Source organism: Atta colombica, unplaced genomic scaffold (assembly GCF_001594045.1).
Source record: "Atta colombica isolate Treedump-2 unplaced genomic scaffold, Acol1.0 scaffold107, whole genome shotgun sequence".
NCBI classification, from domain to species: Eukaryota; Metazoa; Arthropoda; class Insecta; order Hymenoptera; family Formicidae; genus Atta; species Atta colombica.
Window position 1 is genome coordinate 1268150 of NW_017259192.1, and position 15567 is coordinate 1283716.

A 15567-nucleotide genomic window follows, 5' to 3' on the forward strand; every position below is an offset into this window, starting at 1 on the left:
GGTGAATCTTTGTGCTTGACAATGTGCGAGCTTACACGGCAGGGTGCTTTCAGCAGTGCTTTTTATCGTTTCGCTTCGCTCTGCCGAGTCTGCTTCAGGAGAGTAAACGGGCACCGGATCAGTTGCTTCGTGAATGGGATAATGCCAGGAACGGGGAATCGTAGGAGCGCAGGCAGGAGGGTAGAGAAACGAAAGAGGATCTGGGCGTGGAGGGAGAGAGCGTTTCATGGTGGTGAATGGTGAAAGACATACGGGAAGATCATTACGGACGCGTCGGTACGACTTTCCGTTCAACAATCATGACGATATAATACCTCTTCGACAAATGATGCCCTCCACGTGTAGCAACATGAATGTCTTCATAGCCCGTTAGAGATAAATAGAATAGTACTTGTATCACCCTCATCTTCTCCTTGCCTTTACGTTTCTCGCTCTTCGAATTTACTGGACAATTTTTTTTGCAACTTTCTCTAACTCTCCTGTTCGATTATTTTTTTTCAATCGCGATTCGTTGTTTCTACTTACTCGCTGTAAAACTTTTAACGATCGCGGTCGTACCGCATCGTCCCTCCTCCGCGCACCGAGAGAAGTTATCGTTACGATTAAATGATTTCCCGGGGAAATATCGTGGCTAACGACCGCGTAGAGATTTATTTTTTCAACGACTACTGTATAAATATCGTGCAAACAATTTTTTTTTCCCTCGGTGCCGAATTCGTTTGTTATGAGAGAGAGAGGGATCATATTGGACGCTATTCGGCAACAAGAGGGACCAAAAACGTTCGACATGCGGGATCGATCGGCACCTTGGGGGATACCGCTCGATTGGGATATAAGGATAGGAAGTAACAGAAAGCAAAACTGTCTCATGCATCGGCATGCCATTCATAGGATATAGATGGTATAATATGAACGTATTTGTATTGGGAAATGATGTTCGCAGACTCGACACAGTTCGGCGGATTTTGGTGATTGGAAACGGAGAGGTAGGGTTCCAGGTTTCCTTCCTTTTCTTCAGACGGGACGAATTCGAGGGTTGCATTTTTGGGATCGTAGGAATTGAGGAATCTTTAAACAAACGAAGGCATGCTCTAAACATGTGCAAACGATAGGTAGAACTAAATCTCAACTAAAGACAGAAGAGCCTTATATATCAGAGATATAGAAATATATATATGTGTAATATATATATATATATATAGTGAAAAAGTGCGTCTCATATATATATATTCTTGTGTGTGAGATAACATTCGCTAGAGTTTTTATATATATATATACGTAAGCGCTTCACTCGCAAGCTGTCCCTCGCGTTGCCATTATTTTCGCCTGATTGTTGCACGTGTAACAAAGTTGTTATTTAATTTCGTTCGTTAGTGTTATTTACATGTTTCATGTGGCCTATGCAGTTAGTGGCGGTATAAAAAAAAAAAAAATAAATAAAAAATGTCGGAAATAATGGCACGCGGGGCAGCCAGCCTGACTTCTATCTTCATAACACGTGGCAAGAGTGAATTAATAAACTAAAGGAGAGAAACGAAACATCTTTACTGACGTAACCACGGTAACCACCAGAAAGAACACTGAGTGTAATGAGTACATATTATTAGATAATATTGATATATTACGATAATGTGAATAGATCTTAAAAACTAGCTGTTCAAAACCTGGATCATCCTCCTGCAAATGCTTTAAGGAAAGACAAAAACACTTGAGTGAGTATAATTAGATATTAATTAGCGTGTCAAAATAGATATCCAAGTTTTAAAAGTGGGGCTGGGGGGAGTGAAAAAAACCAACGGCAACGAACAAAGAGAGTTGCGATTAGGCCCTGTAAAAAACGGTAAGAAAATTCGTTTCTTTCTTTTTCTTTCATCTTTTAATAGCTGAGCTCAAAAATTGGTTATCAGCTTCTGAAAAATCCGTGGCTGCGTGCACCTGGAAAAAATGATTGTGGGCACACTAAAAGGGAGGATTAGGAGACAGGGGGCGTTTTAGGAAATTTCGGGAAAGCTAGAATAAGTCGTTGGAGATTTTATTGTCGCAAAAAATCCAAAAATATAAAATCTCGCCAGCCAAAAAAGTAGGGCCATCATCGTTTCGTGTTTCGCGTGAATGCCGTTTTTTTTTTTAAAAATCGAAAGAGTGAAGGAGGTTACGAAAAGAACGATAGGAAAGCGATCGGAGTAGCGTGATCGGAGAGGCACGAAAAATACAAAAAGTCGTGCGCGTTCAAAACTTTTGTTCGCGCAAAAAAAAAAGGTAACCCGACCGGAAAAAAGGGCCGTGTCTGTCCTCTTTTCCTCTCTCGTCACGATGGGCGATTCGATAGTTCGTTTCTCGAAACTATAACTGTAACATAAGAACGGCGTGAGAGAAGAGGAAAGCTCATATATATATAATATAATACAGAGTATAATATATTGTATGTATTGTAATTTAATAGAATGTAATAACGTAAATATAATGTAATATAACATGAGTGCAGAGTCACTGGAGAGAAAAGATATACGACATAGAGGACACAGAACAGAAAATCGTGATGAAGGAGAGAGAGAGTAACTGGTTATTTGAGAGTTCGGGAAGAGAGACAGGTGACGAAGTGACGTTAGCGTAATCTGAAATCGAAAGTATACAGTAATGTATATTATATTACGTAATACATTCACCGGATCAAGAATAACGCGGCGTGTCGTCGCAACCCGCACTGGAACCGCGCGAGAATATAACCGGACTGACTTTTGGCGGGCTTTTATATTTTTGGCTCTCGGATGAGGCGCGTTAATTACTTCATCCCAATATAGTATTCCTTCCTCGCGAAGCTTAGCGTGTGAAATTCGTAGCGACCGCGGCGTTGAGGTTTCTGTCGCGATTACGATCATTTACATGTTTGTTCTACAACATAGACATCGAGATCATATCGTTTTCTCTCTCTCTCTCTCTTTCTCTCTCTCTTTTTATTTTTCTATCAATTAGTACATTGCGATAGCTGTTGAAGAACATAGTATTCATCCTCTCGCGCTGTATGTCACCACGGATTTTACACGTTACTCCTCGCGTGCCTGAGATAAACAGAAAGACTTTCAGTCAGTGTCTGTGATACATACCGTCCTCGTGAGTTCTGACCGAGATAGGATAACTCGGAGGCCCGTCACCTACTCTGGTCCCGGCCAATACCCAGATCCGATACTCGGTCCACTTTTTGAGCTCGTCCAACACGAAACGCGTGTCATTCAGTTTGATATTCCTCGCCTCGGAGTCAGAGCGACCGCTCTCGACGACTTGCAGCCTGTAGTAGGTGATCCTCCCGTTGGAGCGTTCAGCGGCCGGCGGTTCCCACGATACCAATATAGAAGTCGGGCTGATCGCCTTGCCGGTTACATTGCGAGGCGGAGCCCCGGGGACTGTATAACACTCAGTTATAGGAGGGGAAAAAAAACAAAATTGGGGATCATAATCGGTAATTACCGATCGAGCGTACTGGCCTCTAGCTTGAGGTCAAAGGTGAAGATACGAAAAGTTGCATCAAAATTCATTAATTATCGTCGTGGAGCGTAACTACTATTACTCTGTAGTCGGATAATTATAAATCAATGAAAACTAATTTTTATAATTAGTAATCTTACAAAATTTCATAAGTTTAAATATTTCTTGTTTTAAATCGAAAATTGTAATTAGACATTTTCATATATGAGCGGATAATAGATCGATTAATATGCCACGCGATAAGCGAATTCTCGTATTTCTCGATTTAACATTTTCTCAATGCTGAGACGAACGCACAGTCGATGGTGATTGCCGAGGGATACAACAAAACGGTATGTTTGGCCAAGGTTCAGAGAGGTGTAAAATATTCAAGGTAAAAAGTCATGAATCAATCCTTGAACAGTCGAAAAAAGACGTGATTAGAGACAGTTCTCCCGGAGCGGCTCGTGTTAACTCGGGCGTATAATCCGCAGAGTTAACGAGTTACACGTTTATATAATTGCAAGGGAACGAGACAACGAAAAACTGAACGGACGATAAATCAATCATGTTATTGAGAATGAAAAGAGGTGCCCAAAATGCACACATATATCAATGCAGTGCTTAGTGCAATTTATATGTATGATATGTACGTATATATATAGATATATATATAAAGTGGCATCCAAAAACGGCTTTCTTATTTGCAATGCATGCAGTCATTCTCACTCTCCCACACTTCACTTGTTTCAACGTTATTCTCTATTTTTCTGTCTTTCCCTTTCTTTTTATACGCTCTCTTTTCCTTTTTACTTTCATTATTAAACGCGTTCTCGAAGACGAAAGGTCTTCGCTTTCTTTTTTTCAAAGGCTTTTTCCAAGGTGTTGTGCGTCGATAGCTTACGCTACTTGCAGGAGCGTCTAGCGCTACAGCACCTCCTACCTGCTGTGCCATCGCGATGCACGATCATGCACGAGGATCCAAAAGACTCAGGTGCGTCCTACCCGACATCGCGTAGTGATGTATGGAATATCGGATGGTCGACCGCCTTGCGGCCTCGTGACAATCGCGTATCAGCATGCGTCTGGCACTCCTCGCTGCATGAACTCATTCGATTTATGCATTCGTGCGCGTTCTGCTTACCGTACTGTTTGGTGCGAACCGGATACGGTATCGTCGTGGCACCCTCTCCTCTTTGACTCCTCGCAGCCAGCCAGACGTAATACAAGGTGTTCGGATACAGGCCGGTTAAAGTGTAGTTCTCGGTGACCGGTATCCTGCGATGATGCCTCTCCTGATTCGAGCAGATATGCCGAATAGGGTAGATTAATTATCGCTTTTAAAATCGCTCTTTTAAAAATTCTAAAATTTTTTTATCTTCCGAATTTCAGTCTATTCTGTTCCGAACGATTAAAAAAATTTATTTATTCTCTTTAATATTACTATCCAATTAATATGGATAAAATTAGGAGAAAATAAAGAATATTATTAGGATTAAGACACAATGCGTGACGTAAACGAAAAAAATAGGATGAGCGACGCACTTTATCGGTAAAAAGAGGAAAGGAATCGAAATTATTATATATAGAAAATTGAATCCCGATTAAATAAAAACTTGTATTTACCGAGCGCTTTTGATATACAATTAAAAAACTGTCTATTAAGCCTTTTGTCCATAACATCTTTCATTTACCACATTGTAAGATATAAAATCATAAAAACTAATTTATTTCACACTGGAATTCAATTTTCCATGTAATTAATGCGGAGTAGTTTATTAATTACACGGAAAATTGGGTCCCAGAGAAGCGAGTTAGTTTTCACAGATGATATAACTTATAATATAATGGCGAACAAAAAAATCTTATAAAAGACTTAATAATGGATATAGCTTTCAAGCGGTATATCAAAGATAAAAAAATTTATAGAATATTCATAGAATATTTTTGATATATCATAGTATAAAAAATATCCATTATTGCCTTGTGTCTCTCTATGTCAATCTATGACATCTTTTGTTCATCGCATTATAAACTGCATTATATGTGAAAACTAACTTATTTCATCAAGACTTAATTTCCCATATAATTAGTGTGAAGATCTTTATTTAAAATACATGTAATTGTCTACCTTTATTAAAAATATATAACTATCTACCTTTGCATAAGTGTCATTCCAATACAGCTCATAGCTGAGAATATTCTCAGCGCTATGAGCGGGCTTGCTCCATTGGAGCGTTACTTTGGTCTCCCCGATATCGACCGCCGTTAACATTTCAGGTTGACTCGGTACCCCTTGCTGTGTTTTGATTTGCACCGGCAGACTAAGAGGTCCAGGACCGACGCTCGTGAGCGCTTGAACTCTTATGGTATAAATCGTATGCGGCGTCAGTTCCGAGATGGTTGTCAACTGGCTGTTATCCACCATTTGATACTGCCACGACGCCATAGGTTGATTCGAATCCGTTGTGTAATATACTTTGTATCCCTATGGAGAGGTATATCGCATGCTCATTAGCGATAATCATCGCAAAAATCGGGAAAATTGAAAGGTAATTTCGAAAAAGACACCGACCGTCACTTGACCGTTCGGGGTTTCCGGTTCATCCCACTGTATGACCATCGTGCTGGAGCTCAACGGCCGTACCTGAACTTTTCGCGGCGCTGTACCGGGTTCTAAAAAAGAGATTAACTGGTTTTTAGCGTTATTAGGGAGACCAGACGAAAAGCAACCAAAATACACACGAAACCGTGGAAGGGCAGTACATGTCAGTTAGTCACATGATAAGAAATTCTCTAAAAATAAAGACCCTTCAAAAAACAAACTGTAAGAAGCCAAGTGCGATGTAAATATAGAGAAAAGAAGGATGAAATTTTATTTTTCGTCACTACGACACTACAGTGTGATAAATAGATACATTTTTAAAAATTCATACTGGACGCAATTAAATACACGGAAAGAATTTTGCTGAAATATCTAAAAATTCAGCTATATACAGATCTGAAAATAATTTTGTTGCTTCATCAAAATAATTACGTAGGAATCTCAAGCATGATGAGCAATGCTGCAAAAAGTTTCGACATTCTAGCAATCAATTTAAGGGTTCTACATAGGTAATTATTCCAACGATTCCAACGATTGTTCCCAGATCTGTATTTAACTAAATTTTTAGATGCTTCAGCATAATCGTCTTTTCCCAGACGCAGGTGTGCATGTAACGATGTATATTAAAAGTGATAAAGTGTGCACGTATATGTGTGAATGAAAGTCGTGTGTGCGCAAAAAACGAAACTATAGGAAACCAAAATCAAAAACTACAAAGAAATCGTGTACCACTACGGCACTCTTAGTATATGATTTGACTTACTGGCACCTCCATTTGTTGATTCCGCTATTAAAAAAAGTCAAACGATTATTATCAATTCTCGATATATGGGCTGATATTCATAATCAATTCTTATTTCAAGATCGTCTTAAGTAATGTCTTAAGACGTTAATATAGCTCTGATTAGTTTATGACATCTTAAGACTGTACTTAAGACTGTACTAAGACTTAAATATAAGATTATGAATACCGGCCATAAATGGGTAGTAAATGCGAAGTGAAAATACGAACTGCGAGAGCAGTACGTGTCTCCTTCGTATTTTCACGAGGTGAGAAGTGTGCTATACTATTCTGTTAGGAAAGGTGCAATTTCGCGTGCTGTCTTCCCCGCGTACTCGTTTCTCGCGTTCCTCCCCTCTTTTGCAAAAAAGAAAAAAAGGAGACGGAGACGTGTCTGAGACAAAAAAAGATAGAAGAGAGAAAGAGAGAGAGAAGGGGGGGGGGGAGAGAGAGAAAGAAAGAGAGAGAGAGAGATATGAAAGAGGCAGTGAGAGGCTGGAGAATGTAGAGGTTGGAGATATAGTAAAAATACACAAATGACATGAGACGTCGAAGCGCGGCGAAACGCTGTGGAACGGCCTCGCAAAAACACTAATACACTGGTGCAACAAAGAGCAGTTGGGGAAGAGGGTGATAGGTGAAAAAAATTTTCTTGTCACTTACATGGATCAAATCGTGCGTCCGCGGCGGACAGCATGGAAAAAATACAGAATTTCCCTCAAAAAATGTGCGTAAAAATTCGCTCCTCTTTCTCGATGGTGTGTACAAAAATTCTATCTACGTGCAAAAAATTCACGTTCATGTCGAAGTAGTGCCGTTCCTTCACTACACCTTTATGTTACTGCCTTCGATCCTCGCGATTATGGATACGCGAAAAAAAGGATCGTCGGGTTCGAAGTGCATTCGCGTTTTAACCGGCGAACTTTACTGCGAGACGTATGTTCATTGCGAAGCACAGAAATGAAATGTGAGTTGATTTATGAGTGGGTTTAATTTGTCGTAGCGGTTGATGATACAGACGCCCAATCTAATTTACGTGTACATTAAAGATGATTGATTTAATAGATGCTGTTACTTTTTTTTTTATTAAAACTTGATTAAATAATAAATTCAAAATTACAAGAAAAAAAAGTTGATAAAATAAGAAGCATTTCTCCAGAAACGATATTTTCCTTCTTTTGTTAATTTGACATGAAAGCAGCGAATTGAAAGAAAATCTTTTTTTAATTACAAGCAATTCTATATAATAATATATTCATAATAATAATTCATAATAATAATAATTCAAATGTTAGTTTACCGATCTACTGTTATAGATACACAACATAAACAGCGATTTATCTGAAAATTTTTGATTTTTTCATAAATGTTACGGGATTAGAAACATCATTCATGGTTGCCACCTTTGAATTAGTGTTCCATTTTCATGCTCTGGAGATCGTAAAATTTTTTGCCAAAGATCAATTACACAAAAAAGTCATCAGACTTAATTTGCCGGAGAGTTTTAAAATCGGAGGGAAATCAATACTTAAAAAAAAAAAAAGATCAAAATTTTGAGCGATAAATTGAAAATTTTTTCCATTTACGAAGTTCAAAAAGTCATAGTCTCCAGCCTAAAACTGGGTCGGGGAGCAACCATGAGCGCAAACCATATATTGCAGAAGAAGGGAAATAATCGTTTCTAATCATGTTAGAAGCATAAAAACGACTAGAGAATATTACGATAGTAAATGCTATAGTACTGACTTGTTTCACCAGTGGTGACTATCACCGGGGCACTTGGGGGACCACGTCCGATGCTATTCACGGCTATAACGTAGAGCTCGTATTCCGTATAAGGGCTGAGACTCCTAACGTGATAGTACATCGTCGTGATACCAGATATCTCGGCATATGCTTGATTCACATGCTTCGGTTTATGCTGAATTACGTAATACTGCAGCTCATCCGGTCCTTTGTAGGACCAGCTCAGCTTCACCGACGTCGCAGTGATGTCGGACACTTGAACGTTCTCTGGTGGACCGGGAAGAGCTGCAGGAGAGTGAAATTATTACAGCTTTATCTCTCTACCATTTATAAATATTGCGTCTAAGTTACACAGAATGAAATATTATTTATTCAAGCATCCGAAGTCAGTGTAAATGTCGCAACATTTGAGAACTTTTAGAAAAAATATAAACGTTAAATTTATTAATCATGATGTGTGAACAATAAAAATATTTATAAAAATCCTTTTTCAAATAGTCCTTAGAGGAAAATTGCTTTTCGGCTTATAATGATTGTTATTATCATATTCAAAATTTAAACTAGCTCCTCGATTATTTTATCTAGTGAATGCAATGATTAATCGGTTCGCATCACTTAATCCATGAGCTGATAAAGGTGATTAATAAATGTATTTATCTAATTCTAAGAAGTAATTTCAAGGAAAGTTCTTTCTTATTTTAAGATCGTCTTAAAATATTAATAATATAATCCTATGACTTATGACATGTTAAAACTATATTTAAGATTTTAAATATAACAATCAATTATGAATATCCTAAAGTAAAAAAATTCGATACGAACATTGAACTTTCACCATTGTGGTTGCGTCAATTACACCGAGATCGCTGGCGGCTGTGCACGTATAATTGGCAGACTCTTTAATGTCAGTGAGCATCAGAACATTTTTGCCAACTGGCAGATTGTCTTCCGGCGTCAAATCGGTTGCTGGGTCCTTTCTCCATTTGACATAGGGCATAGGCGCACCCACGGCGACACAGGTGAGATTCAGCGAACCGCCTAACATCACCTCGCTCACCGTTGGTGGAGGAATCGAGAAGCTTGGTGAAACACGACGTACTGAAGCACAGTATAATCGTCAGGATGAATACTTTATTCTTTAGTCGACTAAATTTTAATTAATCGAATGTCTTTCGATTTTTCGATTTTTTAAAATTTATTGTAGTTTCATCTTGCATTGACATAAGAATTATATTAAAACAAGATACAAATGTGTCAATATTTCTATTTGTTCATTGAAATTTTCAAAGTAATTCATGAAAACTTCGAAATGCTTAATTAATTGTATCTTTTTCTCTAGTTGTTACTTTTGAAAGAAATAATATGTCTTTAGATTATATGCATAATCGTTGGCAGCAAATAAGTTACATTACGTTGATGAAGAGCAGGTGATTATTTATTTATTTAACAGTACGAGTAACATATTAAATCGAAATGCAAATAGGCGTAACGGCGTATCCAATTAGAGAATAATTACATGCGGACGTTTTACGATGGAAAATTAACTGTACACAGCGAAAATTCGCGAAGCACAAAACTCTGAACGATTATTCTGCAAAGCCGTTGCGCAGATTTTGTAAATAGGTGATTAAACAAAAACGCGTAACCATCGGCATTCGAGATCGCGGCAAGAACGCAAGCGTACGTGAGTCGCGCGAGTCTTTTGTGCCGTCTGTTTAGTTTAATTACGTTCTAATGCGTTGCATTAATTACAAACAGGAAAACGTCTACGTTTACGGCATTGGCGTGACTGTACGACGAGCTGCGTTCATTATTTGGACAACGATAATATCTTATTTCAAATCTGCTAATTTTCATTAGAATATATTTTTCTTTTTCTTATTCATAATATTGTATTTTATAAGCTACTACGTAAGAATACCGTTAAAGAATGATTTTTCTAACAAAGACAATGAAATGTTATATAATTATAATTACGAAATGCGCTCGAAAAATTAACTAATTTAATCTACAATATTTGCATACAAGCATTCGTAAATGCTGTACTAATATATTAAATTACCTTTTACGTATAACGTAGTTGACTTGGAGTACTCTGTGCCTACGGAATTGTTAGCAACGCATTCGTATTTTCCTTGATCGCTTACGTCGGATTCGGTGATCTGCAAAGCACCTGAAACATAAAAATGCAGAATATTCTATTAAAAATATATTCTCATCAATATTATCGATTACAATAGCACTTTTATGTACAAGCTCGATGTAAACAAAAAATTATCTCTTGTATTTCTCGTGATGTTATCTGGATATTTGTATAGTTACATACACATGAACTTTATTGCATTAATTACACTTGTTTACACTGTAAATAATAGTAATTTGATAAATTAAAAATTTTTTTCAGTTCACAAACTATAAACAAGATAATTCTTATAGGTCTTTTCGCTTTTTCTAATGCTATAGATAGTCATTGAAGCAAATTGCTAATAAAATTGAAATCTGTTACATCATATTTTCGAGAAAATCAAATTAAAATGTCAAAAATAACATTCTGAGCTATTTTAAGTTAAAATATAGCATAAAATACGACGTAATAGGATGATTCTAACGACAAACGATTTATAAAAATCACCTATTAGATTGACTGCTTTGTATAACAAATTACAAATTATAGATAAAAAAGAAAGAAACTTAATATATATTACTATCGTTATTATTACTGATTTTTTTAAATAGTAATATTCGTAATATTTTTAATATAACCAGATTTCTTATTTAATAGCGCAGATTTATTAGGTCATCAGAAATAATGTGAGAATGGATGTCGAAATACTTTTTAGTTCTGAGCAATCTCCGTTTTGTACAATTAAATTTAAAAGTATGATAATATGTATGCGGTAACGAGCTCGACGGAACCACGTTTGAGTGGACGTCTATATATTCTCTGCCGCTCGTCGCGTCTTTTACTTCATTTTCCCACTACTAATAGAGTTCCTACCACGTTCTGCGGAGACGTTGAGCTCGGTAGGATTGGAAAAGGTCGACTCCTCTTGTCGTCCTTCTTTTTTTCACCCTTCCTTTCTTTTTCCCTGACTCATACATTGCGTTCGATTCTCAGGTTCGTGCGGGGGTTCCACGATATATCAGTTAGATCATGATACCATGATGATGAACTGACCGTTGCGAGGCATGTGATTATCTTCGCCGACGTCACTACCAGCTCGGTATAATTCAAACCCTTCCCGTGACTTCTCCACCAATAAAAGAACCGCCCTACCCATTCGTAAAATAAACACTATCGAATATCGGGAATCGAGAATAGAACAGGGGATTGTCGCTGGGATCGATTGTTCGCTTTCAATATTTCTAACATTTTATCGACAATGACGGTTATAATTAGAGGATGATCGTAGGTAAGATAAACGGCTAGTGCAAATAAATTTTAAAGGATGTCGTAACGCTTCGATTACATGAAACTATTCTTTTCTTGTTGAATAGCCACTCGTCTCCGCAATCAAAGACGATATGGTAGCAAATCTTTTCCTCTTACCTTCCACAAGTAAATTGAATAAAGTTTTTTAAGTGACTACAGATTTTATATGATTACAAAAAGCAATTAGTTTCGAGCGATGCTTCTGATGCATAGTCGCATGAATAAGAAGGAATAAGATGATATCTGTTGCAAAAGCGAAACACACGGATTGCGGCGTATTTTGTCTGATCGTATATGAATCGCGTCAAGCTATATCGAGATAAAAACGTGATTATAATAGGTGGACTAGTTTACTTTGAAACTCGCAGTAAACTATATGGAATATTTTTCCCCCGGAAGACAAATATCAGACATGGACCGATGTGTTGTTTCCCTTGTGAGTGAACAAACGAACGAATTGAAACGTACGAATTGTTAAAGGGTTTGGTTATTATGGCTCCCGGCTTAAAACGGAGCCCACAATTATCGACGTGACCTGGCGCAGCTGTTAATTTTGCAGACTGCCGAATTTTCACCGGCTTCTGATTTCGAAATTCGTTATCCGTCTGAGTAGATTCACGTGCCATACGTGGCGTTTTTCTGCGCATTGCGATCGTGACTTTGATCGTGGAGGAAAGAAATGATGAAGACGGGGGCTGTGATGTAATTAGAATTTTTGGAAGTTTGTTCCTCACTTTTAATTAAAAATCTTAATCTTTTTATAGCAATTTCAACAAGTTATTATCTTAATTCTCAACTACAGTAACATTTATCATTTGGATCTGAAGCGAAACTTTTTGGACAATTATATAATCCAATTGCTATGAGATTTTAAATTGTAGGTAAAAAAAGCTTTGAACCTTCCTCTATCAATCGCCATAAGACGGAAATTCAATTGCATTACTTCAAACAGGATACTTTAGAACTTAGGTGTAGTTGTGATAGTTGATCATTATTCATTTTCAATCTTTTATCTTCATTTTTTATTAAACATTTGATTTTATTAATTTATACCAATCATTTAATAAAATTAAAAAAATGATTTTGTATGATCGTTGTAGATAACTAATTGAGAGTTTGTAAAAAAATGTATAGTATTGATTATAATTAGAATATAATATCTAAATCTAAAATCAATTTTATGTACATATAATAGAATAACGTACAATTTATTTTATATATAATAGAAATAGACTGTGAGAGCGTTTTAACTTTGCACCAGGCACGATTTATCGAGATAGTCCTGGTAAGGAAAGAACTCGCCTAGGATAGAATTCGATAAAGTATTTGGTAGATAGACGGGAAAGAAACGGAAGAGAGAGTAAGGGTCGAGGGTAGAAAACACTCCATCACGAGTGAGAAGTGAGGCGGACTGATATCGCGTACGATCGGAATACGTAATCGTGCCTCATCTACAATTTCCCGTAAGCCGACCAGGAAGGAACGCCGCGAGGTCGTATTGTTATCCCGATGGAATCACGTGCGCATTGTTAGCGCACCGAGGCGAAAAAGTTATACCTGGCGAAGAGTATAGCCCAACACGTTATTTGTCCGCCATCCGGAAAATTTCCCTTCATGCGAACATCAAATATACAAAGAATATATCGACTTCTTGATTCTTTTAATAATTTTTAGATTTAAAGAAGAAAAGTTACACTACAGAAAGAAAAGATTGGTTGCTGCAACAATTTAGATAGTAAAATATGGCATAGCATTTTTAATCAGCTGCAGTAATCAGTTTTTGATTGTAGCAGCAAATTTTTAGTTGCGTTAGCCTATCCGCAATGTCAGTATATGATTTCATATTTTACTATCTTTGATTACATATTTTAACTAAATTGTTACAGCAATCAATCCTTTCTTTCAGTGTATTTCCGTTAGATTCAAAATGGAATATGAACTTGAAATTTATTGGGCTACTATCATTTTTAATCGACGTTTTTTTTAATCTTTTCTAATTAATTTTCACTTTAACTTAACCCTTGTCGACATGTAAAATTTTCACTCTTTGTCCGCAATCTTCATCCTGAATTTCAGTACAAATTTTTACATTGTTCCGGACTGTATAAAAATCTGAAAAAATTCTTTCATACTTGTGAAAGCTTTAATAACAAGTTTTTTTTAATATCATAAAAGTTGGATTAAAAGTTTATTTTTTACAGATTTAAATTTATGTATTAGAAACTCACAGTTAATAATTCGACTATATCCTTAAAATATCTATATCTAACATTGCCGGTATAGTTAATATCAAACACCTCCAAACTATGACTCTGACAAACTTCCACGTCTATTGGAATTTATTTTTCAATTCGGCAAATAATTTATATTTCAGTCTTTACTGAGATAACTATTTGTAATTTTTTCAAATTGATACGCGCGCGTGTGTATGTATGTGAGAGATTGCAAATTATTTTTAAAAAGTGAAGTTTTTACTTTTTAAAGAAATTTTAATGTTAATGGTTTATTAATTATCTACATCGCAATTTAACATTTTTAATAACTTATGCTCGCGCGCGCACACAGTTAAATTACATTATAACGAGAAATTTCTTCAAGCACATCAATATTAAAAAATAATTAATATATTTTTTCTTCATTTTATGGATTTTATTAACGATCGTATTAAAGTTCCACTTTCTGATCGAAGTATCATATCTTCTTTTATTGTGTACATGCAAAATGCAAAGAACAATACAGAATTAACAGGTAAACACTCGAATATACTATTGACTCAAAGATAATATTTCCATGGTGTAATAGCCATTTAAAATATTCATAGGGCTGTGTAGAAGTACGTGTTACCGGCGATAATAAACAATTAGATCTCGAATACGCGTGGACCTGATTCAAAATGAACGGTACATCATGCGAGCTGTTTCTTATAAATTTTAAATAATCAACATGCGCGCGCAAATCGCTATAAATATGATCGGTATATATTATGACAGAGAACATGAAGAGACATTTGCGTTAAAAGCCACCGACATAATACCTGTTCAACTTTTCATAATCCCAGTTTATCACATTGATCGCCAGATAGTATGTCAAAGTCAGGAATATTTTAAATAGAAATGGAAATAGTTGAATAGATAATACGATGTATCTTCCTGAGATCCTTCAGTGAAAAATTGTTTTTATTCTCTGAAACTAGATATAAAAAATTTATGCATATTCTTTCAGTGTACTCTTTGACTTTTTAGTGTTACTTTTTGATAATGAAAATTGAAATAAATGCGAAATACATATCGTATGAATTTGTAACTCAAATACATCGCTTTTTCAAATTTAATTTGCAATCAAAAAGTATGGTAGTTCGTACTTATTTTTTATTTTAATGATACATTTATGTATATCATTACATACAACACACACATACACACACACACACACACACACACACACACACACACGCGCGCGCGCGCGCGCACACATTATTAAAAGAAAATGTTGTAGGTACTGAGTGTGTACGGAGAAAAAAAAGTTGTTAACGTGATTAAA

General features: G+C 36.4%; 1 protein-coding gene across 3 annotated transcripts in view; it reads right to left on the reverse strand.

Annotated features, from left to right (window-relative positions):
- Positions 1-15567, reverse strand: part of LOC108693050 (tyrosine-protein phosphatase Lar) — a 144959-nt gene that overhangs the window by 14369 nt on the left and 115023 nt on the right. The window contains exons 4-11 of one of the 3 annotated variants that reach the window (XM_018201726.1): positions 10657-10767; positions 9417-9692; positions 8595-8879; positions 6831-6836; positions 6038-6138; positions 5621-5950; positions 4607-4757; positions 3105-3401 (exon numbers count right to left, since the gene is read on the reverse strand). In XM_018201726.1, the coding sequence (XP_018057215.1) occupies positions 3105-3401; positions 4607-4757; positions 5621-5950; positions 6038-6138; positions 6831-6836; positions 8595-8879; positions 9417-9692; positions 10657-10767 (1557 nt within the window). Of the gene's footprint in view, positions 1-3104; positions 3402-4606; positions 4758-5620; positions 5951-6037; positions 6139-6830; positions 6855-8594; positions 8880-9416; positions 9693-10656; positions 10768-15567 lie in introns of all 3 variants that reach the window. The other 2 variants (XM_018201717.1, XM_018201734.1) reach the window with 2 other exon arrangements.